Consider the following 24,051-nt stretch of genomic DNA (forward strand, 5'->3'; position numbering starts at 1 on the left):
AAAAGCTAGGAACCGTGGCTACAGTTTTCACTTGGATACCCCTACTACACCTACAAGCTAGGAGCAGCCCCCTTAACCCCAGGTGGACGCCCTTAACCCTAAAAGACCCCCTTAACCCTAGGGGGGACTCCCTTAACCCTAAAACACCCCCTTAACCCAAGGTGGACGCTCTTAACCCTAAAAGACCCCTTTAACCCCAGGTGGACGCCCTTAACCCTAAAAGACTCCCTTAACCCTAAAACAGGGCCTTAACCCGGGGGGACCCCCTTAACCCCAGGTGGACGCCCTTAACCTTAAAAGACCCTCTTAACCCTAGGTGGACGCCCTTAACCCTTAACCCCAGGTGGACGCCCTTAACCCTAAAAGACCCCCTTAACCCTAAAACAGGGCCTTAACCCGCCCTAAACCCTAAACCCTTAACCCCAGGTGGACGCCCTTAACCCTATAGACCCTGGGCCTATAGCCCGATCGGGCGGCGTCCGCAGCCTTTGCTTCCCCTAAAAAAAACTATAATTTTATTTTTATATATTTTATTATTTTTATGTAATCATAATTTAATTTAAAAATCTATAGTTTTTTTATAAAACTATCCCAAATCGAACACTAAAAAAAAGAAAAAGAATCCCTCCCGTATCGGACAAAAAGAAGGTAAAAAGAAACCGACAAATGTAAATCGAATTGAAACCGACATATATATATATATATATATATAGAGAGAGAGAGAGAGAGCCATATGTGCTTTTCGTCTTCCTCGCAGAGCGCCGCTTCGGAGCCTAGGGTTTGAGCATCGTCAGTCGCTGCCTGGGAAGCTTTGGGAGGCTTGGCGGCGGTCGTCGGAGCCACAGCGGTCGAGGAGACATGAAGGCGAGGCGGGGGCTCCTCGGCGGCGAGGCAGGGCGGTCGCCGGGGTTGGAGGCGGGGTTGGAGGCGGCGGCCCGCCGTCGCGCCCAGCGTCACCGGGCAGGATCGCAGGCGGCGGCCTGGGCAGCTTCGGGAGGCGAGGCGGGCGCTCCTCGGCGGCGAGGCAGGGCGGTCGTCGGAGTTGGATAAGGCAGCCACTGAATGGGCTGAAAGATTTTGGCCCATGTGCCACCCATGGGCCAGGCCCAGTGCGACTCGGTGCCCAGTGCGAATCGGTGCCCAGTGCGAATCGGTGCACTGTTTTAGTGGTGGAGAGTGGCGAATCGGTGCCCAGTGCGAATCGGCGCCCTAGATTTTAAACTCGGTGCGCTCCCCCGACGCCGCCGAGCTCTCCTACTCGAAGGCCACCTCTCCCCCGACGCCGGCGAGCTCTCCTACTCGAAGGCCACCTCTCCGGTCGCCGCCTTCTCTTGTGAGTACCCCTATCGTTAAGCTTTGTTTAGGGTTCAATTTAAAGATTGTAGTGAATCATTGGAATAGTAAATTGAAACAAGGCACAACTCTCTTGTAAATTTGTTGAAATATATACAAAGTTGAAATATATACAAAGTGGAGATGTAATGTATTTGCATTCCAAACATATTGCCTTTTCTTTCAATGATCATTTTACTAGTCTTGCCTGAAATCAAGCAAACAAAGAGTTGAATGCCATAGCATTAATGCAAAACTGTAAACTAAATTCTTCCCAAACAAACTGCAAAGTTCCACTAGTGAACATGTTGTAAATAATGCTTTGCTTTGTAAAACCCATAATACCCATGTCATGGTTCTGGAGCAGGTAAGCCCAACAGCTGGCCCATTAAGGCCCACAGTACTGCACACACAGACTGTAGGACACATGAACAGTAGAAGGGTTCTGTAACAGTAGCCCACCCTCCTAGAGCTGTTACTTGCCCATTATGTTTAGCAGAATTAGATTATGTAGTCCAGAGTCTTCCAATAGGTTCTTAGGGTAACGATTAAGGAAAGCTTGTGATCACATTTCATTGTTAATTAGTTCAAATAGCTATGGTCATTTAGATGGTTATAGGCGTTTTGCATGCATTATGATGACATAGCATTGGTTAAAAAATCCATGTATTATGAACATTATCCAGCAACCAGCACCAAGAAATTTCATTTATTATGTCATAAAGCAACCTGTATAAATGAGGATGTGAGACCTTCATACTCAACCAACTGTTCTGTTTCTACAAAATTTGCTGTGGCGCCTTCAAGATTCGCACCCCTTCTCCACATTCTTGTTCCTGCAATGAGCGCATTACAATTTAGAGGTATCATTGTGTTCCATAAGTCACTCATGTTTCAAGAAGTGTCAGAAAAAACAAAAACAAAAAAAGGGTGCAACCTAAACGCCTGTTGCATCTCCTTGAGAACAATGTTATCCTGACTGGTCTATCCTTCAAGGATAATTGCGCTGACTGAAAACGTGCAGGAGTTAAGGACACCAGCTTCCTGACCATGTTTGTCCTCCAATTATAGAAAACAATGGGAATGCATAGCAACTTTTTGAAACATTTCCTTTTAATTTGGATATATATGATAGAAAAGTACAGAGCCCACATTATGCATGCAAATGCCATTAGGCAAAGTAGACTCGTTCCTTTTAAGATGCTTGTATACATGACATACTACTTAGGCGCTCTAAAAAATTATTTTATGGTGGACCATCCTAACCTACAATCCTAGCTACGCCACTGCTTAGGGAATATTTTTTACTTTAGGTTTTTGTTTCCTGCTCCTTTTGTTTAGTTCTTGTTGGACCCTTTTTGTTCCTTAATTGAGATTTGATTCAATTGTATTGGACCTTTGCAGGCTGCTGCTTTGTGATCTGCCCATCAAGGGAGGAGGCTGACAAGGCTGTGACTGCATACCACAACAAGCGCACACTACCTGGGGTATGTAACCCTGTTTGTATTTTTCCTGGAATCTTGGGTACAGTGTAGTAAGTACTAAGTTGAAACTGATCCCTCTGTAAGTTTCTTCCTAATAGTCGACCAACACCCTACCTTGCCCAAAGCCATTAGATTTTGACATGAAATAGTTGATGCATGTCATCTTAATATATATGTCATCTTAATGTATATATGTACTAATAAAAATGTTAAAAGGAGAAGTAACTTCGATTAAGAATGATGCCAAGGAACCATAAAAATGAAGTAGAAGTACCCTTTAAGTACATTTCATCATGAATCTGAAACCACTTATAAATTACAGAATACATGATTCTTGTTGAGTTATTTTACGCAAACATCTACACTTGCTAGTCCAAATTCCTTGAATTTTAACACCATCTTTCATCTGTTACTTACTATGGCATCAACCAGCTGTAATGTTTTCACATCACTTTTGTCCTTCAGTCAATCGACCTTCGACCATTAGATTTTGACATGAAATAGTTGATGCATGCATGAAATACCTTGTCTAGTATCTTGTTGCTTAATAACTGTTCTGATGAACTGTTTATGTGTTCATCAGAAAGCACAATGGGAGTAGACAGAAAAGTAAAATGTTCTCTAAAGGCAGTTGCCCAAGCAGTAGGATTCTTGGGTGATGAAGCAACCCGTATCTTGAAAGATGACCTCAAGTTTCATAACATGATGGGGCTGGATCTGGATAGCTTGAAAAGGCGTGACATTGTGGAAATTATATATAATAGAACAGAAGTGGTAGATGGCACAATTGTGACACATATAAGCAATGAGCAAAGGATTGTGGTCACAGTTAAGAGGATTGAGGAAATATTAGGCCTTCCACGCGGAATTGAGGGAGAGGAAGTGATTTTTCCAAAATCTGCACACAAACAAGTTCTTGATTTGTTCTTGCAGTATCCCGATACCCTCAATAAGGACGTCCCTTCGAAGCCCAATTTTAAAAATTCGCTAATTGGTGCCAAGAATTTGATCAATTTGATGAAGAAGGTTCCTGACTCAAAAGACAAAGTTAGGTGCTTTTTGATGGTCCTACTGAACCGGGTGTTGATTCCGGCAAGTGGCTTTCATCTGAATGAAAGGCAGGCTGCATTAGCTTGGGACCTTGAATGTGTAGCCAAGACTGATTGGTGCAAGGTGGTATTCGATGACTTGTCAGATTGCATAGTGAACAAGCATAGTGACACCAATTTTTCTGGTTGTTCACTTGTTCTAGTGGTAAGCAGCTTCAACTCCTCCTTTGTGTAGAGTAAATATGGAACTTACAGTTTTTCTCTGTCCTTTGTGTAGAGTAAATATGGAACTTACAGTTTTTCTCTGTGACAGATTGCTGTCTTCGAGGCCGTAGTGCCATCTCACTGTCCAAAGACAAAACCATCTATCATTGGTTACAACAAGAAAACGTTGAAAACACTTCTTGATCTAATTAAAGGAATGGTGAAAGAATGTGGCACTGATGAAGAGGATAAAATGGGGCAAAATGGGTCTTTCCCAGACTATGAAGAGGATATTCACATAATTATGAAGAATATGGCTGATCATCTTAATGATGTGAAACATATGTTGCCAGAAGAACAACAGGAATCAATTGAATCCACCCTGGAAGCTTTTGATGCACTCACAATGAGGTAAACATGAAGCGGTATTGCTGCAATAGTTTTCAAATCAATTCCATTTTTCCTAACCCAATGTTTCATCTTTTCAGAATTTGGCCGCTGGATCTTTGGGATCCATTTTACAAAGCCAATGTTTTAGAAGTGGACAATGACAGCGATGGTAGCCATATCATGGTACAGATAGGTGACCATATGGTTACCAAAACTACATTTAGAGAAAGCTTGAAGCCAGATGGCTGGATGAGCTCATTTGTGATGGATGCGCAATGTGAAATCTGGCGCTCACAATGGCCGGACAAGATCATTCTTACTAATTACGCTTCCGTAAGTTCCAACTTCTCTTATCATACTTGTAACTTTTACATAATACATATTCACCATCTCATGAATTTTATAGAAAGAATTGCTGGATCAAAACGGTACAAAATCCCTGGACAAGGAGCTTAATGAAGAAAATGTAAACAACGCTAAACAGGTTTTGCTCTTTTCTATTATATTTTTATTTGATTTAGTTGATTCTGTCAATGGAGGTCCCTGAAACCCTGAATTTGACAAGTTTTTTTTTCCTAGATATTTGTGCCCGTAAATGCAGAAAGAGTGCACTGGATATTGGTTGTAATGGACTTTGATAAACACAAAGTGCAAATCCTAGACTCCTTAGCTTCAGAGACTTATCTTGTCCCTGCTTATAAAGTGGTATGTTATTCCTTCATTCCTGAGCTTCATGTTTACTCCTTTTTAGGGAAATAGCAAAGATGAAAGCTTGCTAGTTATATAATATATATATTACAGTTTTAACTATTTATTTACTTGTTACTGCCGTGTAATGGCATCAATGCATTTATGCAGGCATCACAGCTGGAGTTGTATTTAATGACCAAATTCAACCTGCATACTGGCTATCCTAAGGAGAGGGACTTGAAGTTGGAAAAACAGAAAAACATGTAATTTTTCCTTCCTTAAAGATAACTTAGACATTGAGTTCTTTGCTGCATGTTTACTCATGCTTTGCATTGTTGTTGTAGAAATGACTGTGGGTTTCATGTCCTCTTATACATTCAGCGCTATGGGCGCAGTGACATGTATAAAATTGATACGGTTAGTAACATGCTTGTTAAGTAACAGTGTGATTTGTTTTCATTTTACAAAATATACTTGTGCCTTTAAATGCAGGAGCAAATTTTATGTTACCGTAAGCAGCTTGCTTATGAGCTCAAGCACGAATCCAATGACCATCCTTCCACATCAACCTTGAACCTTGATGATTCACCCCTACATGTGTATTCAGCAAGACCCCCACCAGGAAGATCAACAACCTCCCCATCTGTGTCAGGAAGCTTAAGTGCAACAGAATCTGACCCTTTGGGCGCTAAGAAGCAGTCTGCTGAGGAAGAGGGCACTTCGAGCAATAGATTGGTGCCTAATGAGAAGGAAGAGGGCGCTGCAGCGCACACTAAAAGAAAAAGAAGAAGGACTGAGAAGGATGTTGGAACACCAGTTGTGTCACAACGCCCAGACACTGGAGCTGCTGCACAGGAGTTATGCAATCTTCTCTTAAAAGCTGACCCTAACAGTGAAAGGTATGCTTTGAAGACTTATTTTGTTTCTTTATGTAAGCATGTCAATCTGTACTTTCTATAGTAACTAATATCATTTCTAAATTGGAAAAAATGACAGCAGCAATCTGATCTCATTTCCCTCACTGAAGATGACAATAAAGGAAGGTGTTACCTTCTTGAGAGATGGCTCGGCCACCATCGAGATGCTCAGAGAAACAATTAAAATCATCAGGGGTTTCGAAGCCAAAAATCCTAATAGATACAAGATAATTGTTGGTCCTATGGACATGGTAAGTTTTCTACTCTGTAGCATAATGATTTTGCTCTGCTTTGCACTCATGTAGTTGTTTTACCATGAGTGCAGTCCACCTTGGACGACACTGGCAGCGAGGCCTTCAAGGATGCAGTGAAGACCCAAATGGTGGTGCCCAGCATTCCACAGGATTGTAAAATGGTAAAATTACTGACTCGTAACCTTAGAGTTTGAATCCCCATGTGCTTTTGTATCACTTTTTGTGACATTTGCAGATTAATTCAAATTCCCATGTGGTATTTTATCTTGCTGCAAAAATGCCATTTGCAGGTATTCCTCCCTGTCAAAAAAGGTAGCAACTGGTTAGTCTATTGCATTAATGGTGTCTGTAAAAGGATAGACTACCTGATCTGCAGCTCAAATGAGGAACCGATGGCTGCTACTGAATTGTGTAAACCACTCTTGAAGGAAGTAGACTTCCATGGTAGAAAAATGTTTGGCTTTATGGACTGGTCACCTGCAGTGGTTCCTTTGGAGAAGAAAATCTCTTCAAGTGATACTGGCTTATTAGCCATGTATTTTATGGAGAAGTACAATGGAAAACAGTTCAGTCTGGAAGACATAGAGGTTAGTGTATCACCTTTTTTTTAACCTGCTGATCAGTGGATTATTGCTACTGATCAATGGATTATTTTTCATAATCTCTTTATTATTTTATTTACAGACCTGGTCAGAAAGCTACAGGAAATCTCTTCTCTATCTGCTCTTCAGTCAGCGTGTAAACTCCCCCAGCAAGAAGCTTAAGGCGCTCGAGCAGATGACAAAGAAGATGCAAAAATAAGTGGCGGACAATCACTTATTGAGCCACCTATGCATATCACTTATAGTAGCCCCTGAGCAAGAACATTATTCATGTATGTGTTTGATGTAAGAACAACGCCACTAGGAGAAGATGCTTCTCCATGCCACTATTGTTTTTTTTTCTTATTGAACTCAGTAGTTTTCTGTATGAACTTCCGTTTATCAGATACCTAGTTGCACAAGTTAATTTCCAGTCTCTTACTTTATTTTCCAGCCTGAGTTGGCACCAGACCAAGATGAAGCTCTAGTAGCTCAGATAGTGGAGGCGAATACAAGATTAAATATCGAATTCGATCAAGCTTAAACATCGAATTCGATCAAGATTAAATATCGAATTCGGAGGCATCTAACGTGTCACAAAAGCGTAATAATTGAAATGTTGCATAGTACATCTCAAATATATCTTAGAAATTCGAGTCCACCAATTTTATTAGAGCATTTACCACCTCTTGATAAGTCACATCAATTTAATCTCTTCTACACTTTACTGCCATTCATTGTCGTCATCATCAAATGTAGTTTCGCTTCAAAACTAACAAAACATCAGTACTGGATTCCTGTTTCCAACCCCACTACGGTCAGCCCCGGCCCTCGCCGCCGCAGCCATGGATGCGCTCGCCGGCCGCCAAACTAAGATAATGTTGAGATAACATCATTTAGGAGAGATGTTATCATGCCCATACACTAGGACTATATATACATTAAAAAGTAATTTACAGAGTACATACACATATTTTGTTGCCTGAACTCTGAAACATCATATCCTCCCAGTAGGAACAAAAGGAAAACAAAATGGTGTCGACTTGCTATGTCAGCGAGCCTGATTCTCACCTCCAGCACGGCGGCACCTTTATTGGTTCTGATTCTGATTACGACGACGCTGATGAGCTGGAAGGAACAGCGACGGCTTATGCTTCTAAGCATATCAGAAGGAAGACATTCACAAGGAGACCACCCAAGGCCTCAACATTCAGGAGCAATGATGGTAGCAGCGATGACGGCCCGGGTCAGGAGAAGGAAAACCATGAAGTTGTGGAGAACGACGTTGAGGATGTTGGGTAGGAGAAGATGGAGGACATCAAGATGGACTCAACTGGATGCCCACCCCGATGATGGATCTTTGCTCAAATGGTTTGATCTGGAGCAGCGGGAATTCAGCTATCTTTTAATGTAGTTTCGCTTCAAAACTAACAAAACATCAGTACTGGATTCCTGTTTCCAACCCCAATACGGTCAGCCCCGGCCCTCGTCGCCGCAGCCATGGATGCGCTCGCCGGCCGCCAAACTAAGATAATGTTGAGATAACAGCGTTTAGGAGAGATGTTATCATGCCCTTACACTAGGACTGTATATACATGTAACAAGTAATTTACAGAGTACATCCACATATTTTGTTGCCTGAACTCTGAAACATCATATCCTCCCAGCAGGAACAAAAGGGAAACAAAATGGTGTCGACTTGCTATGTCAGCGAGGGCCCCCCCGGCGACCGGTCATCCCTTGCCGTCGTCCGCCGCATCTCGAAGGGGCTCCCCGGCGCCTGGCTCGGGTGCGCCCACGGCTGGGAGGGTCCTCCCGGCGGCGCCTGGCACGGGTGCGCCCACGGCTGGAAGGGTCCTCCCGGCGACGACAGGTGCGCCCACGGGTGCGACGGCGCCTCACAGGTCGGACACGGACCCCCAGCCTCGCAGGTCGGACACGGGTGCGCCCACGACTGGAAGGATCTGCCCGCCGACATCACTCGAACCCTAGGAATGGGGAACCATAGGAATGAGGAGACGCTCGGCTCGAACCCTAGGATCAGGGTTATGTGCCCGTCGCGCCTCTCTCTGGGCCGTGGGCCGTGCGCCTGCTGCCGTGGGGCGATCACGTGGGCCGTCATAGGTTCATTAACATGAAACCCTAATTGATTTTCTATTTTTCTTAATTATTTAAAAAGGTCATTTTATGAAGTTGCTCAAAAAATTCCCAAATTAATTACATAGGTTCATTATGACATAAGTATATGGTAAAACAAATTTCAGAATTTTTGGAGGTCATTAAGGTGCTTAACAAAAATCAGACATTTAATTAACAAAAGGCACTATTTAACAATTTTAAATAATTACCCAAAAATCAACTTGCTCCAAATGACTTCAAAATTTTACCAGAGGTTAATCATGACCTAAATAGCATGTAAAATTAATTTCATGATTTTTGGAGCTATACATGATTTTCTAAAAATCTAAAACCATCCCATTTATTAATTCTTTCAGATATCTGACCTCCAAAATAGAGGGAACCACCCGGTAAATTATCATCTCCGGGTCAATCTTTCTTCCTCGCAAGACGCATCATTGACCCTAAGAACACTATATTTACCTGGAATGATAATTGACCCGGTGTACCATCCATTGACCCGATAAGGTAAAATGACCCCGCAACAAGCATTATTGACCCTTAAGGGGGTGTCCAAACCTCCCCCTCGGGTTCTCCCCTGGAGGTTTGGACACGCTTGTTCGGCGTGGGGAGGTTTGGACGCCTGAGTGGGGAGGTTTGGACGCCTGATCTGACGCCCAAACTGGCCCGGCCCAAAGACAGAGCCTCATCCCTTCCCCCATGCCTGATGGACCGAAATGGGCCCAATTCTCAAGTTTGCCTGCCGGCCTAATAACAAGACGATAGCTAAGTGTTCCGAATTAAATCTGAAATTTAAAAGAAAATGTGTACAAGCGACATGAGTTTTGAAGGCGGTTTTTTACTTCATTTTTTATTTGTTTTTTATTTGAGCCCTGGGGCATATAGTTTACCAGCCCTGCTCACAGCACCAAACAGTTCATGTTCACCAGTTCACGACTTGACCACACAATAATACAAGTTCAGATTCAAACTGCAGCAGCAACTCATAATGACACAATACAAGTCTTTAAAAAGATTAAAAACAATAGTTCCAGCAGGTAGCATCCAACATCACAGAAGTCTTCATATCCATCTCCATGAACCAGCAGTCCCAGCGGAACCTGAAGATGTATAACGCAACAACTTAGAAACTGCACACTGCATAGGTAATGTACATTATTTGAAATTAAGCACACATGAAGAGCTAAGACCCAAACACAACTATCAAAATGAAGAGAAAGCATCTAAAGAATCCATAATATTCTATCCAAAAAAAATCTATGATTATTTAGATATCCTTTTTGTATACTGCATTGAGGTGAAGATTGCTGCCCCTTTTTAAGAGCCACGGCGAAAGAAGAAAGTTTATCAAGGATTTCATCTTTCCTATGCAGTTCTGTGCATCAACAGACTATTAGAAATTAAATTTGCTATTCTGATCCACTAATTTCATCACCAGAACACTAAAAAAGTTGCCAAAAACTGGGGCCATCAATATAGCGGCTGTCTCGTTTGTTCACAGAAAGGAAACTAGCAAGAACCAAATAAATTACTAACAACAGAAAGGAACAAATGATGTATACCTATGCACTGAATCCTGGAGGTCTGTATACTTATTGCACTAACCTTTTAAGCAGTCCCAGGATTGTTCACCGGACAAATGCGTTTCTTGATCCACAACAGGCGAACTTCTTCGTCACTGAAGCTCATTAAAGCTTCTCTAGCAGCCGAATCTGAAATCATCAGTTCGGACGCATCTACCTTCTCTATTTGTGTGAGCCCTCCCATAGATTCAACAAGTTGTATACACTCGTTGATGGTAGGGATCCTCCCGTTGTTCATACTCACCGAATTAGCTGCAACTGAATTTGGGGTTTCACTACAACTAGTTGTAGAAGTCTCACTAAATAAAAACCTAGCAACTGTTGCACTGCATTCAATTTGTTCTTTGTTGCATGTTAACTGGGATGCAAGAAAAAATTTCTCATCAGCAATCTAAATTCAGGAGTGGGGCAAAGAAAGAATGAGGAGCGGGGCAAATACCAGGGGATGACCTCCTGTCCACCTTGATTTAAATATCGTAATCTTGTTCTTAATAGTGTTACAAGTGAACTTAACAGCCACCTGTGGAAAGCATAAATTCAACACCTTTGCAAGCTCTTTATGTAGCTGTGATTTCCGAGAAAACGATTGAGCCGTAAGAAGTACATCAGCTTCCCGAAACAGAGCGACTTCTTCGTCATGGGTCCATATGTGTGTCACCCTAAATATAAAATATAAATAGAACAAACATATGAGGATGACAACACGTTGTCCACTCAAATACAATAGCAAAAGGCAGGAAAATACATGAAAAAATGGAGTGTAGATAAGGATTAAGCAAAATGAAATACGGACAACACAAATTTTATTATAACAATGATTACTTGGTTGGATCTATAGCAATAACAACTCACCATACACAGTTACAAAAACAAAAAAAAAAGAAATAGAAGGATCATAAGAGGGCATGCATTATATAGAGAATCAGAGACAATTGTGCTAGTCAACCACACTTTAAGCCTAGGAGCCAAACTTTTCAGAGCAAAAATATAATAAGGACAATTTTAGGCAACATACCAATAAATAAATGGTCAACTCTTATTATTTTCTCATGGTGGCCTTAGTGCAACACCATACAGAAACAAACATTAGCATTACATAGGAAACTATTAAAGAGACAAGATATATAGCACTAACACTACACGCAGAATCAACTTACTATATACAGATATTGTCAAGTGAACTATATCTTGACGCATGATCCAATGGTCTAAAATTTGACAGATTTTTGTTAAAAGAATTTGTTGACAGATATTTAGGAAAACTCAAAACAGTAAAGTTGAAAAAAGGGAACAAACCATATTCAGCTGACTGGAAGAGGATGCGCTGCTGCTCCAGATGGGCCGCTCGCTATGAATCTAAAAGGGAACAAACCAAGAATTAACTACACCGAACAAACTGGCCCTAAGTTAGCTACAACAAATTCGTTTTCCTACTTTAAATTAAGCATAATACAATTATACAGAGATACTAACTACAATGATCCTTCAAGGACAAAGCTTATTACAGGTTCTGACATCCTTTTTTGTCATTAACGGGTTCTGATATATTCGCCAGATGGAAGGTGCATGTTCAAGGATCTAGCTTATGAAAGTGGGTTAGGTGTGAAAACTGTTGCTTGGTCACCATGTGGATAGTTTTTAGCAGTGGGCAGCTATGATCAAGCAGTGCGGATTTTGAATCACCTGACTTGGAAAACTTTTGCGGAGTTCTCACATGCAGGATATATTCGAAGTCCTTGCAATGCTGCTATATATAAGGTAACTCAGTCCATTATTTTGTTGACTTGTTATATTGGCAGCACTGCATGGTCTAAATTAGCTTCTCTGACAAATAACCATGATATCTAATTTTAACTTCAAAATATGGGCAGGAAGTGTCACCCATGGCAGCTTGATATGTCAGCAGTGGTGTCGGATACCGTGAGAAGGGGTACCCTAAGCAAGATCCAAAAAAACGACTGCTTAGACTTCATAAAGATCGAAACCAGCTAAAACGCTGCTGGCCTCGGCCGATTCTCCGACTCGCCCGAGGCCCCATCACCGCGGGCCTCGGCCGATTCTTCGATTCGCCCGAGGCCCCCTCACCGCAGGCCTCGGCCGATTCCCCGCCAAAGGCCTCGGCCGGGCCACCGACCCTCCGTCTCGCGCAAGGCGGGCTCGGCAGCACTCCGCTACCTCTTCCTTCTCCCGTCCCTCTGGCAAAACGTCGTGTCACATCAACTCAGCCAACTGCTGCCCCTGACAACAGCCGCATGCCCGGCACAGTACAGCAGAATGGCCGATGGGACAGGAGGCAGGACTGGGCAGGGGTTACCTGCCACTGTACTAACCACCGTGCACATGGGTTGACGCCCATGCCTCACTGTGCTGCCAACTCCTGCACCGAGGACAACGCAGCGTGGGGAGCCACGTCTGGGCTACTGTGGCTTCGGAATCAGTACCCAGGAGCAATAATTCCCTCCAAGGCCTCGGCAGTTTGCTTCAGGGGCTCGACAGCCTGGGGACCCATGTCCGCCAAAGCCCCTCGCGATGGCTTGGCCTCGGCACCTACAGAGCCACAGCCCCCTACGACGTCATCACGCGATGACCTGCACGTCCCCCGGACTGGGCAGGGGTTACCCGTCACTATGCTATCCACCATGCACATGGTTGACACCCATGCCTCGCTGTGCTGCCAACTCCTGCTCCAAGGACAACGCAGCATGGGGAGCCACGTCTGGGCTACTGTGGCCTCGGAATCAGTACCCAGGGCCAATAGCTCCCCCCAAGGCCTCGACAGTTTGCTTCACGGGCTCGGCAGCCTGAGGGTCCATGACCACCGAGCCCCCCACGATGGCTCGGCCTCGGCATCTGCAGAGCCGCTGCTCCCTACGACGTCATTACACGGTGACCAGCACGTCGCCCGCCATGTCCTGCATCAAGCCGTACTGGAGCCCCACGACGCACAAGATCGAGTATGACCAGCATGTCACTTCCGCACGACAAGGACGGGGCCACTCCATCGACCATACCACAACAGTGGCCGGCTACAGGGCTCGGACATGCCACCCCATTTACAGAAGCGCTATGTAGCAACCTATGTACGGTCTCGGTCCTCCCTTAGAGTATAAAAGGGAGGGACTGGGGCCATTTCTAGGGGGGGGAGAAAAAAGACGAACACACCGATAGAACCACGCACTCCTACGCTGCTTAGGAACAACGCCTCAAGCAGCCCGCACCACACACGCCGAGACCTGGGGCTAGTTCCCTCTCTCACCTAGCTTGTAACCCCCTACTACGAGCACTCCGGTGCAAGGAATACAAGATCGATCTCTCGGACTGGACGTAGGGCCTCGATTGCCTGAACCAGTATAAACCTTGTGTCTCTTTGCACCACCATCCGGGATTAGGGGCACGCAGCACAAATTCACTCGTTGGTTGAGGGACCCCTGGTTCCAAAGCACCGACAGTTGGCGCGCCAGGTAGGGGGCGTCTGCGTGTCAGCTTCGTCATCCTAGCAAGTTCCGGATGGCAGACCCCATACGACCATTGCGTCTCGGCACCGTGGTTTGGTTCGGGAGCCTAGAGTTCATGTCTCTAGGGCATGAGTACGACATGGTGCTCCTCACTCCTCGAGCCCCACCGTCCGACGATGAAGTCACGCCCCGGCAGCCCAGGCGCAGGCGGCGCCCGGGTGGCCGCTCTCGCCACGCTCGCCAGGCGCGACGCGAGCAAGGCCACCCCGACGCTACGCGAGCCCAGGGCGGCATGCCCCTCCCCGCCGATGCCCTACGACCAGCTGTTGGTACGGGGTCCCTGGCTGGGGACCTGTCTGGCCTGAGCATGGACGAAGGAAAATCGCCGGTGGCTCGCGGCGACGCCCAGTCATCTAGCTCCGCCCCACCACTCCCTGAAGAGCCAACCCCGGCGGGGCAGAATATGGAGACGGCACCGTCCCCATACCCCTTTGGGTTGAGAAATGCCGCCGCCTCTTACGCCTACGCTTACGCTGCCACTCACGAGCACCCCTCGGAACACCGCCAGTGCTTCGCTCTCGACCTGAGCACCCGCTCCGACTCCTTGGACGAGGACGAGGCATGGCCCAGGGTGGATTTCTCCGAACCCCACAACCCTGGGGCTTTGCACCAATTCTTGGCCGCAAGCGACTACTGCCTCGGCTACTCTGACTCCGACGATGAAGGGACTTACGATCCATCACGTGAGTGCTTCCACGTCGGGCTCGGAATGCCAAGGGCGGGCGAAGAGGACGAGAGGACAGGCAACCATTCCCCGCCCCGGGCAGGGGCGGGCGACGCCACACCTCCGCGTCTCGAGGCCCCGGCAGCACGGAACGAGAATCCCGTCCGCGGGGGGCATCGACGCCCAGACCTGGAGCAGCTCCGCGAGCTTCGAGCCAAGGTCGAACAAGACCGACTCCTTCTGCAACAGCTTCGGGACACTCTCGAGCAGGAGCAGCAAGGGCGCGGTGAGGGCGGAGGGGCCCGAGGGAGGGCCCGCGACGTCCATCACCGCATCAACGACGACGAGGGGGGAGAGCCACCCCCAATCTTTAATCGCGCTAGCCAGAATGTCGCAGCGGCTGCAATGCTGGTCCGAGCAATGCCCGAGCCCTCCACCACCGAGGGGCGACGGGTCCGCGGAGCGCTCCGCGATCTCCTCGAGACCGCAGCGGTGCAGCAGGCCGAAAGTTCCGCCTCCCGCCGGCGCGGAGGCACCTCGGAGCAACCCACAGCGCAACCTCGCTGGGGCCAGGATGCCTCGGTCCGTCCCGAGGACGCTCGCGCGCCGACGGTCAACAGGGCCCCCTCGGTGCGCGACCGACTCAGGGACCAACACGAGGCACAGGGCGACCACGAAGTAGTTGGCAGGCGACGGCGCCACGACGACGGAGCCGCCCGGGGCTACCACCCACACCGAGGCGGTCGCTACGACAGCGGTGAGGACCGCAGTCCTTCCCCTAAGCCGCCAGGACCTCGGGTCTTCAGCAGGGCCATCCACGTTGCTCCTTTCCCCGCCCGGTTCCGACAGCCGGCCAACTTCGCGAAGTACAGCGGCGAGACCAACCCGGAACTCTGGCTCGCCGATTACCGCCTGGCCTGCCAGCTAGGTGGCGCGGACGATGACCTGCTCATCATCCGCAATCTCCCTTTGCTCTTGTCAGACTCGGCGCGAGCCTGGCTGGAGCATCTCCCTCCCTCGCAAATCCACGACTGGCGCGACTTGGTTAGGATCTTCGTCGGGAACTTCTAGGGCACATACGTGCGCCCTGGGAATTCCTGGGATCTTAAAAGCTGCCGCCAGAAGCCCGACGAGTCTCTCCGAGACTTCATCCGGCGCTTCTCCAAACAGTGCACCGAGCTACCCAGCGTCGGCGACTCAGAGATCGTCCAGGCTTTCCTCTCCGGCACCACTTGTCGGGACTTGGTCCGAGAGTTAGGACGCAACGTCCCGCGCTCTGCTGCTGCGCTCCTTGACATCGCCACCAGCTTCACCTCAGGGGAAGAAGCTGTCGGAGCCATCTTCCCCAACACCGATTCCAAGGGGAAGCGGAGGGAAGAGGCCCCCGAGGCCTCAGCCCCCCACCTCCCTAAGAAAAAGAAGAAGGGTCGCCCAAGGAAGCAGGAAGTTCTCGAGGCCGTCCATGTCGCCACAATGGATCGCAGGAATCCCCGCGGCCCCCGCGGCCCCGGGCTATTTGACGACATGCTGAAGAAGCCCTGCCCTTACCATCAAGGTCCGGTGAAGCATGCCCTCGAGGAGTGCACCATGCTCCGGTGCTACTACGCCAGGCTCGGGCTCCCCGACGACGACGCCAAGCAGAAGGGCCCCGGCGGTCGGAACGAGGACAAGGACGACGGGTTCCCCGAGGTACGCAACGCTTTCATGATCTTTGGCGGACCCTCGGCATGCCTCACGGCGCGCCAGCGAAAGAGGGAACGCCGGGAGGTTTTCTCGGTCAAGGTGGCCACCCCCCGGTACCTCGACTGGTCTCGGGAGGCAATCACCTTCGATCGGGATGACCACCCCGATTATGTTCCAAACCCCGGGCAGTACCCGCTTGTCGTCGACCCGATCGTCGGCAACACCCGACTTACCAAAGTGCTCATGGACGGAGGCAGCGGCCTCAACATCCTCTACGTCAACACTCTGGAGCTCCTGGAGCTCGACCAATCGCGGCTCCGAGGTGGTTCCGCGCCCTTCCACGGCATCGTGCCAGGAAAGCGCACGCGACCCCTCGGGCGCATCGACTTACCCGTCTGCTTCGGCACTCCCTCCAACTACCGCAAGGAGGTCCTCACCTTCGAGGTGGTTGAATTCAAGGGGGCTTACCACGCCATCTTGGGGCGCCCGTGCTACGCCAAGTTCATGGCGATCCCCAATTACACCTACCTCAAGCTCAAGATGCCAGGCCCCAACGGCATCATCACCGTCGAGTCCACGTACGAACATGCATACGACTGCGACGTCGAGTGCATCGAGTACGCCGAGGCCATCGTGGAGGCCGAGACCCTCATCGCCGATCTCGACCAGCTTGGTGGCGAGGTTCCCGACGCCAAGCGGCGCGCCGGGACCTTCGAGCCCGCGGAGGCTGTCAAGCCCGTCCCCGTCGATCCCACCATCCCCGACGGCCGAGAACTGAAGATCGGCGCCACCCTCGACAGCAAGTAGGAGGCCGTGCTCGTCGACTTTCTCCGTGCGAACGTCGATATGTTCGCATGGAGTCCCTCGGACATGCCGGGCATACCAAGGGAGGTCACCGAGCACGCCTTAGATATCCGGGCAGGCTCCAGGCCGGCAAAGCAGCGCCTGCGCCGATTTGACGAGGAGAAGCGCAGGGCCATCGGCGAAGAAGTGCAGAAGCTCATGGCAGCCGGGTTCATCAAGGAAGTATTCCATCCAGAGTGGTTGGCTAACCCTGTATTAGTCAGGAAGAAAAGTGGCAAGTGGAGGATGTGCGTGGACTACACCGGTCTAAATAAAGCGTGCCCGAAAGTCCCATTCCCACTACCACGAATTGACCAAATCGTCGACTCCACTGCAGGATGCGAAACCCTCTCCTTCCTTGATGCGTATTCCGGTTACCACCAAATCAAGATGAAAGAGTCCGACCAGCTCGCGACTTCTTTCATCACTCCATTCGGCATGTACTGCTACATAACCATGCCGTTCGGCCTCAGAAACGCAGGGGCTACTTACCAATGGTGCATGATCCAAGTCTTTGGTGAACACATCGGACGAACCATTGAGGCCTACGTAGATGACATCGTAGTCAAGTCCAGGAAGGCCGGGGATCTCGTCAGTGACTTGAAGATTGCCTTCACATGTCTTAGGGAGAAGGGCATCAAGCTCAACCCCGAGAAGTATGTCTTCGGGGTTCCCCGAGGCATGCTCTTGGGATTCATAGTCTCGGAACATGGGATCGAGGCCAACCCGGAGAAGGTCTCGGCCGTGACCAACATGGGCCCGATCCGGGACCTCAAAGGGGTGCAGAGGGTCATGGGATGCCTTGCGGCCCTAAGCCGCTTCATCTCGCGCCTCGGCGAAAAAGGCCTGCCCCTGTACCGCCTCTTGAGAAAGTCCGAGCGCTTTTCTTGGACCACCGAGACCGAGGAAGCCCTCGCCAGGCTCAAAGCACTGCTCACCCCCCCCCCCCCGTCCTGGTTCCACCCACCGAGGGCGAGCGCCTCTTACTCTACATCACTGCGATGACCCAAGTGGTCAGCGCGGCCATAATAGTCGAGAGGCAGGAGAAGGGGCACGCTCTACCTGTCCAACGACCTGTTTACTTCATCAGCGAAGTGCTCTCTGAGACTAAGACGCGTTACCCCCACATCTAGAAGCTTGTTTACACCGTAGTCTTGGCTAGACGCAAGCTGCGTCACTACTTCGAGTCCCACCCGGTGACCGTGGTGTCGTCTTTTCCTCTGGGAGAGATAATCCAAAACCGGGAGGCCTCGGGTAGAATAGCCAAGTGGGCTGTCGAACTCATGGGGGAAACCTTGTCTTTCGCGCCTCGGAAAGCTATCAAATCACAGGTCCTATCCGACTTTGTAGCCGAATGGACCGACACACAGCTGCCACCCGTTCAGATCCAATCAGAATGCTGGACCATGTACTTCGACGGGTCTCTGATGAAAACCGGGGCTGGCGCGGGCCTGCTCCTGGTCTCGCCCCTCGCAGAACTACTGTTCGGTAGATGGCTACAAAATAACTTATTCCACTTTGAGTTTCGATAATTACTATGTTAATTTACGAGATTATAGTAACTCCATACTAAGTGGTTTACTTTAACGTTATGGTAAATATCTCCATATGTTATAGTAACCCAACATCGTAAATATGTATTGACATTATCGTATATATATATATATATATATATATATATATATATATATATATATATATATATATATATATATATATATATATATATATATATAATCCAGCTCATGAATGTGAAGCCTGCTGACAGTACAATTAAATAGGATAGGATGGTGTACATAGAAAGAATGATAAATTGGGACACAAGCATGACCAAAAACCTTGATGACACATACCTACACACTGCTGCCAGCAGGCTGACTATGCAGAGGCCACAAACGGTGTTGCACGTGCAAAGAAAAACATAAAAGTGTAATTTACATATCTCACACCGCCAGGTGCCAAAAAGTTTACACATATAAGAGCATACAATTTCCAGAAGCACAAAAGAGTTAAAAAAACCTTCACATGAGCCTCCACTTGCAGCCATATTTGGATCACACAGACCTCCAAATGGCCCTGACATGCTGTTTGATCACCATTTCCTATGCCAAGGATTCACGGTAGGTCTAGATGTCCTATAGGTTGATACCTGTTTTCTACTTGTAGTAGGGAGTGTTTTGTTAAGGTTTAGATTCAATTGAGTATGGCAAAATGTAACTACAGCTACCTATGCCTACACTTTCTATAATTACTATGCATATATAGTGAGATTCTCAGCGGTCAGATTTCATACATACAAGTGCAAGGATAAGAAAAATGACAATTGACAATATAACAAGGGTGACACTGAAGTGTAACCTGTTTAGTAGGAAAAAGGAGGATGGTGATAATTCTGCTGTTCTAGGAGTGCAAAGTGCAATAAACATTCTACCAAAACCTGTACCATAACAAATTAGCTATGCACTACGAAGCCTCTAAACAAGCAGACTGCTAGTTAGTCCTCATTCCTATCTCGCTCAGAAATCGTAAGGATCCCACAAATATAATTGAGACAAGCAAGCAAAGCCCCACCTGTTAACTTGTTGTTAATGCAATTATACTATATATGATTTTCAAAAATTACAAAACACATATATACAAATTGCACATTTCGAATAGTGCAAATACTACTTGTTAATGCAATTATACTGTATATGTATATAAAGACAAAATCTAGCTCAAACAGTACAATTAACTTGTGCTACTGAACAAGTCTTTTCCAGACAAAGAGGATGCATTAGTGCCATAAAAAATATATCAGAGGTCTTTTGCTGAAAAATTAATACGGAAAAACACAAAATTTAATAGGAAATAAAGCGGACATGCACAACGCCAACAAGGATGACTTGTTTATCAGCATTAACAAAATAGAAAGATAAACTAGGACACAACCACAAAAGCAAGACAAATATCAGTCAGTGTTATTGTAATTAGCACGGGCGACGACCAGCCATCTGTTTGGGGAGAGAAAAAATGGGCTTTGCAGACTGCCAAAGTGTATGCGTGAAGAAACCCTCTACCTTTGAACTGCAAATGCCTTCTCCACCGGGAACAGCTGGTCTCTCCCCATACAATCAGCACTTCCTGCAAAAAAAAACCTGGACCTGCGAGGGTATGATCACCCTCAGGCATTGCATTAAGAAGAAAACCTTCTCACGCAGGCCCAGAAAACCCCCGAACCCCTGCCCCATCCTTACACAGCAGCACCATCGCCATGTGAGAACGAGGGAATTTTTTTAACCCTAGCCTAAAATTCGCTCCCACGGAAAGTTGAACCCAGGACCTAAGGAGTGCCGCCGGGACGCTCTAACCAGTTGGACTTGAGGCCCTTTGGCAGCACTTCCTGCACAACGCACGCTCGACCACGACAAAAGTACTCTAGTTGTACAAAGTTAAGGAGCCACAACATGGGCCACACTAGCATTGCATCCACAAGACCCACACATCTCATCCAGCCATGCACAAGGAAAATGATACAATGCAGGCTGCCCCATGTAAAAGGGGAAATTAAAAGAAAAAAGGGGAAAAACAAGTATAAAAACAACTAACATGTCTGAAATGCTTGCAAGTCTCCACTAGTTCAGCTTCATCAATCTCGTCCTCTGACAAATGTGGATCCAAAGAAGCTAAGTCATTTTCTTCAGAGTTCATATCGAAATTATCATCATTCTCCCCATTGACAGATTCAGCATCAGAACTGGAGTCTTCATTACCTAGAAAAATACGAGTTAGCTTATAAATAGAGTTTCAGTTAAAAACACATGAGTTTCAGTTAGAAACAGAGTTTCGGTTAAAAGCAGAGATTCGGATATAAAATAGAGATTCAACCAATTAACTGAAGCAACGAAATGAATGATAGGTTTTAGATTGCAGAAATATAACAAAGTAACGAAGTTCAGTGTGACTGTTAGCACAAATGCACAATATTTCAAGACCTTTTAGGTGCCTGACACAAAAGTTTATTTTCTAGAATTGTTGGTTTCCTCTTGAATTAATAAAGCTGCCCATAAAAAGAAATCTAGCAAACATATACGAAAAATAGGATACTGGCACTTGATTCATACTAAGGTGGCATAAACGACAACCGTTTTTTTGCTCTGCATTTAGTAAAGAAAACAGATACAACACCACAGAGAATTCCAGTTAGCAAATATGATAGTAGAAATTTTATACAGGTGCAGTAGCAGTAGCACCATCTCATTTGAGAAGGATTCATACGGAGGAAAAGCTACACCAAATCTAGAAAATTGGCCAAACCTCTCCTAATTCCCTTTTGAGGAAAAGCTGCATGGCATAACTAGAAATTCCACCATCTCTTATCAGCAACGTTTATATATATATATATATATATATATATATATATATATATATATATATATATATATATATATATATATATATATATATATATATATATATATATATATATATAGACACACACACGCGCGCGCGCGGTGAGGTTGTTCTACAACTAGCCACAGAATAACTTATTCTATGGCCACCTTGATTTACGATAATATTTGTACCAATTTACGATAATAACAATACACATTTATGATACATGTGTTACTATAATTCAAGATGATACTTACCATAATGCTATAGTAAATCACTTATGAGGGAGTTACCATAATCTCATAAATTACTATAGTAATTATCGTAACTCAAAGTGGCCACAGAATAACTTATTCTGCGGCCAACTATAGAATAGTACGTGTGTGTGTCTATATATATATATATATATATATATATATATATATATATATATATATATATATATATATATATATATATATAATCATTCCGCCATCCCACCTCAACACTCTTGCGCGGATGAGGCCACATAACCAAGACTAAACAAATCTAACTATCTCGGCCATATAGGTCTGCACAATGAACCTTGTCGGCCAGTCACAACAGAGAATCCGATCTTAGATATACCAACAAGGATGCCTGTTCCTGGGTTCAACTGGTTGCCCAAAAAGAAGCAGTCTGTTGCTGCTGCATCTCATTGGGTTGGAGTTGCAGAAGAGAAGAGTTCAAACCAATCAGTAATTGGTGGATGTAGCTAACAAGTAGCAGGTCCCTATTTCATGTTAACCAGTGTCGTTGTTTTAGACATCCTGGATAAGTATACAATCCTACGACTACTGCTATCAATGTACTCACAAATCACAGGAAGGGGGCCGGTGAGAAACCTATAATGCAGTCATGGACACTTATTGTCGGTACAGAAAGTGACCAACTAGTAAATATTTGTAGTTTTGCTGCACGTTGTGATCGGAGGTGGCCTAGCACTCAATGACACATGATTTATACTGGTTCAGGCAACGTGCCCTACGTCCAGTGTGGGTCGGTCGGTGACTTTATTCCTAAGCCCAGGTGCTCGAATTCTATAGTGGGGTTACAAATGAGAGAGAGAGATGGGGTGTCCAGTCGGTCCGATCGGAAGGGCCGACATCGACAGGAGCTATGCTATGAACGAAGTGTCCAAGCGTGTGCTTGAGGGGTTGCGAGTTATCGATCTAATGAACCTGAACTTAAAGAAGTCGACTTGGGTTAACTGCCTGTGTTTAGAGGGAGCACATCCCCTTTTATAGAAGAAGGGGGTGACTTTACAAGTGAAAGGGAGAGAGAGTACGAACGTTTCTAAGCCTTGTTGCCCACGCCGACGGGGACGGGATAATGGCGGGCGCCCGTAATACTGTTGATGTCACTGCAGAATGTCAGGTACATGTGGGAGGTTGAGCTGCTTTCTTCAAGACAGGAGGACGTCAGTACCTGCAAAAATGTTGTCTCGCCGACTAGAGGCATGGCTTTACCACATTCACATGGTACGGTGAATTCCAGCGCCCACAATACTGTAGATGCCCAGAGGCACATGGGGGGTCTTATCGTACGGGTGTTTTGACCAATGCCTACAATACTGTAGAGGTAAACGTTGGCGCCTACAATACTGTTTGTGGCAGGACAGTTGTAAAGTACTGTTCCGCAGGGTATGGTCCTTGGTGCCGTGGTTTGACTTATGAGCCCCGTCTTGCCTTCCTTCGTACGCCTTATGGTTCTTTCCGAGCGGGTGTCCTCGGTCGGATGGCCCCAGTCGGTTCTGGCACGCCAGTCGAAGAATAGCGATGGGCAGGGTTTTCTATGAACCCCGATCGGAGACACAGGGTCGGAGTCGGAGGCGGTCCTCGGGTCGGGCTTTCTGAGTGGAGGCTATACGAAGGCGGCGGGGGCCTGATGCTAGCACTCTGATCAGAGAGGCCGTTCGGAGTTGGCCTGAGCCTAAGCTAGTGCTCCGGTCGGAAAGATGGGCCGAAGGCGGCCAGGGCCTGAAGCGTGTGCTCCAGTTTGTTGAATTTAGACTCTCAGGCCGGTCCAGAAGAAAAAAGGCCATCCTCCTGGGCTGAGCCCTGACATGGAAGCCGGTCCCCAAGGGACCCTGGGTTTATGAACCCGACAGGAGCCCCCGAGCCCTCGGGCGATTTGGGCAGAATCGTCCAAGGGATTTTTGTCTTGTCGGCGGGTGTGCGCGAGCGTACCCACGGGTGTAGCCCCCGGGCGGTTCGTGCTGAATCGGCTGGGGGGTGTTTCTGAGTTTGTCAACAGGGGATGTTTTTCTGTTTTGTTTGGCGGGTGCGCGCAAGCGCACCCGCGGGTGTAGCCCCCGAGCCCTAGGTGGTT

General features: G+C 47.0%; 1 protein-coding gene and 1 long non-coding RNA gene across 3 annotated transcripts; one reads left to right on the top strand and one right to left on the bottom strand.

The window, feature by feature from the left end:
* The first annotated feature begins 1,176 nt into the window (after positions 1 to 1,176).
* Positions 1,177 to 7,320, top strand: LOC136491100 (uncharacterized). Of its 2 annotated transcripts, none has more exons than XM_066487324.1 (13): positions 1,177 to 1,333; positions 3,400 to 4,070; positions 4,179 to 4,480; positions 4,558 to 4,792; positions 4,866 to 4,943; positions 5,039 to 5,164; positions 5,318 to 5,412; positions 5,494 to 5,566; positions 5,642 to 6,048; positions 6,146 to 6,317; positions 6,392 to 6,481; positions 6,611 to 6,907; positions 7,005 to 7,320. In XM_066487324.1, exons 2-13 carry the CDS (start codon positions 3,408 to 3,410, stop codon positions 7,119 to 7,121), a joined length of 2,655 nt encoding a protein of 884 aa, XP_066343421.1. In that variant the 5' UTR covers positions 1,177 to 1,333; positions 3,400 to 3,407; the 3' UTR covers positions 7,122 to 7,320. The 2 variants fall into 2 exon arrangements, with proteins under 2 accessions (XP_066343421.1, XP_066343422.1); XM_066487325.1 differs by having other exon boundaries at positions 6,149 to 6,317.
* Positions 7,321 to 10,029: 2,709 nt separating this feature from the next.
* Positions 10,030 to 11,112, bottom strand: LOC136491114 (uncharacterized). The gene is made up of 3 exons (XR_010767946.1): positions 11,063 to 11,112; positions 10,646 to 10,981; positions 10,030 to 10,140 (listed from the first exon to the last, which is right to left on the bottom strand). It is a non-coding gene; the product is annotated as an uncharacterized lncRNA (long non-coding RNA).
* Positions 11,113 to 24,051: the final 12,939 nt, after the last annotated feature.

Source organism: Miscanthus floridulus, chromosome 11, assembly GCF_019320115.1.
Source record: "Miscanthus floridulus cultivar M001 chromosome 11, ASM1932011v1, whole genome shotgun sequence".
NCBI classification, from domain to species: Eukaryota; Viridiplantae; Streptophyta; class Magnoliopsida; order Poales; family Poaceae; genus Miscanthus; species Miscanthus floridulus.

Coding starts and splice junctions, on each gene's coding strand:
- LOC136491100 (XM_066487324.1), top strand. CDS start 3,408: ATGGGAGTAGACAGAAAAGTAAAATGTTCTCTAAAGGCAGTTGCCCAA. Junction 4,071..4,178: donor GTTGTTCACTTGTTCTAGTG/GTAAGCAGCTTC, acceptor TCTCTGTGACAG/ATTGCTGTCTTCGAGGCCGT. Junction 5,413..5,493: donor TTGGAAAAACAGAAAAACAT/GTAATTTTTCCT, acceptor TTGTTGTTGTAG/AAATGACTGTGGGTTTCATG.